Here is a 1,897-nt window from a genome sequence, read left to right as displayed (position 1 = left end):
ATATTAGTACTTAGTATTAGTAGTACCATATAAGATGAATAATTATTCATTATCAAAAAAAAAAATGAATAATTATTAAAGTATGAATCTATGATAGTATGAATACAGATCTCAACAAGGTTGACAACATAACCGAACTCAACTACGATTTACAACTGAATGAGGGAAAAAAAAAAACCAAAAAACTCAAAATACAGATAAACTATTTGACTTTTGAGTTTTGACTAAGTCAACATGATCCTTTTTGCTTCCACAAACGAACCAACCCATCCAAAGCAACCCGCGAAGACCCACCGCCAGCGAGAGCGGCGGCACCACCGTTCCTGGCAGCCAACACCCTCTCTCTAACCTCCTTTCCCCTCCCTGTCTCCGATTCCATAAGCTCATTAACTCGTTCCTCCAACTCACTCGCCCTCACGAACCCACCCTCATCCTCCTTCAACGGCAGCGCCACCTTCATCTCCTCCACAATAACCACCTTATTCAGATTCTGTTCCGCGTACAACGGCCACGCCACCATCGGGACCCCAAAGGTAACCGCCTCCATCACCGAGTTCCATCCACAGTGAGTCACAAACCCACCCACCGAGTCATGACTCAGTACCTCAACTTGCGGCACCCAATTCTTGATCACCATTCCCTTATCCTTCGTTCTCTCTAAGAACCCTTTCGGCAACAACGCTTCCAAATTCACCACTTCACTTCCCATTGGATCCCTCACAACCCACAAGAACCTCTTTCCACATCTCTCCAACGCAACCGCTATCTCTCTCATCTGAACCTTCGAGAATCTTCCATAACTTCCGAAGCTCAAGAACACCACGCTTCGACTCGGTTGCGAGTTCAGCCAACTTAAACACTCTCTACCACCATCATCATCAACAGGATCAGATCCTTTGGTGGTGGAAATCAGTGGTCCAACGCAGAAAACCGGTGGTGAAGTTTCCGATGATTCTGGAACGCACGCAGAATTTTTCAGAGCCATGATGGCTTTGGGTTCGAGATTTTCGAAGGTGTTGATGATGATGCCATTGGTGTTTCTCATGTGAAGTGACATGGTGATGAAGGACTCGTAGCTCTGGCTGCGGCGATCGGATATGGGTGACGGCATGTCCTCCGGCGAGAGAGGTGGCAAACCGGGAATGCTACTAAGCATGTCCACGTAAGAATAACCGTTTTTTATGGAATTTTGGTGGATGGTTGGGAGGTAGAGGAAGAGTGCGACGCAGCTTGCGGCGTTGGGGAAGTAATAGAACGTGGGGATGTTGAGAGAAGCGGCAGTGGCTGCGGCAGAGTGGTTGAAGAAGTCAAAGATGAAGGCTTTGGGCTTCGTGGGGAAGGATTGGAGGGTGCCAAGGATGTTATGGTTTGAGTGGGAGAGTTGGTGGAAGGTGATGGAGGGTGCGGCGGCGGTGACGGTGGAGATGTAGTGGAGGGTGGATCTGTTTGGTGGGGAAGGAAGGAGGAGGGTGGCCGAGATGGTGGCGTTGTGGTGGGTGGTTATGAACTTGGCGAGTTCCACCATTGGAACAAGGTGACCCCTTCCCATGGCTGGGTATAAAACTATGCTTTCTTTCATTTATTTTTCTTTTGATGTAATAAACTGATAATAATTATATTATTGCATCAAGATTTCAATGCGATGATGTGTGAGCTTTGATGGTTCTTCTGAGAATTTATACATTATCAGAGTAATGGGATTTTTGTGTGTTACATTATTGTTGTGATGCTTTGGCGTGGAGGAAAGGGATAATTTGAAACTTGGTCAATAGTCAACTCATGGAAGTTCATATAATTATCATTGATTTATGTTACTACTTTTAAAATTAATTATTAGAATAAAATAGAGGTTAAAATATAAAAAATATATTAAAAATAAATTAATACAATATATATA

General features: G+C 44.3%; 1 protein-coding gene across 1 annotated transcript; it reads right to left on the bottom strand.

The window, feature by feature from the left end:
- Positions 1–32: 32 nt before the first annotated feature.
- On the bottom strand, positions 33–1,693 carry LOC107491085 (UDP-glycosyltransferase 13-like). The gene has a single exon (XM_016111850.3). It carries the CDS (start codon positions 1,577–1,579, stop codon positions 230–232), a length of 1,350 nt encoding a protein of 449 aa, XP_015967336.1. The 5' UTR covers positions 1,580–1,693; the 3' UTR covers positions 33–229.
- Positions 1,694–1,897: the final 204 nt, after the last annotated feature.

Source organism: Arachis duranensis, chromosome 5, assembly GCF_000817695.3.
Source record: "Arachis duranensis cultivar V14167 chromosome 5, aradu.V14167.gnm2.J7QH, whole genome shotgun sequence".
Lineage (NCBI taxonomy): Eukaryota > Viridiplantae > Streptophyta > Magnoliopsida > Fabales > Fabaceae > Arachis > Arachis duranensis.
The sequence above is the reverse complement of the archived record's forward strand: the minus strand, read 5'-3'. Positions and strand labels throughout refer to the sequence as shown.

Excerpts from the sequence above, each read along its gene's own strand:
- LOC107491085 (XM_016111850.3), bottom strand. The coding sequence starts at position 1,579 with ATGAAAGAAAGCATAGTTTTATACCCAGCCATGGGAAGGGGTCACCTT.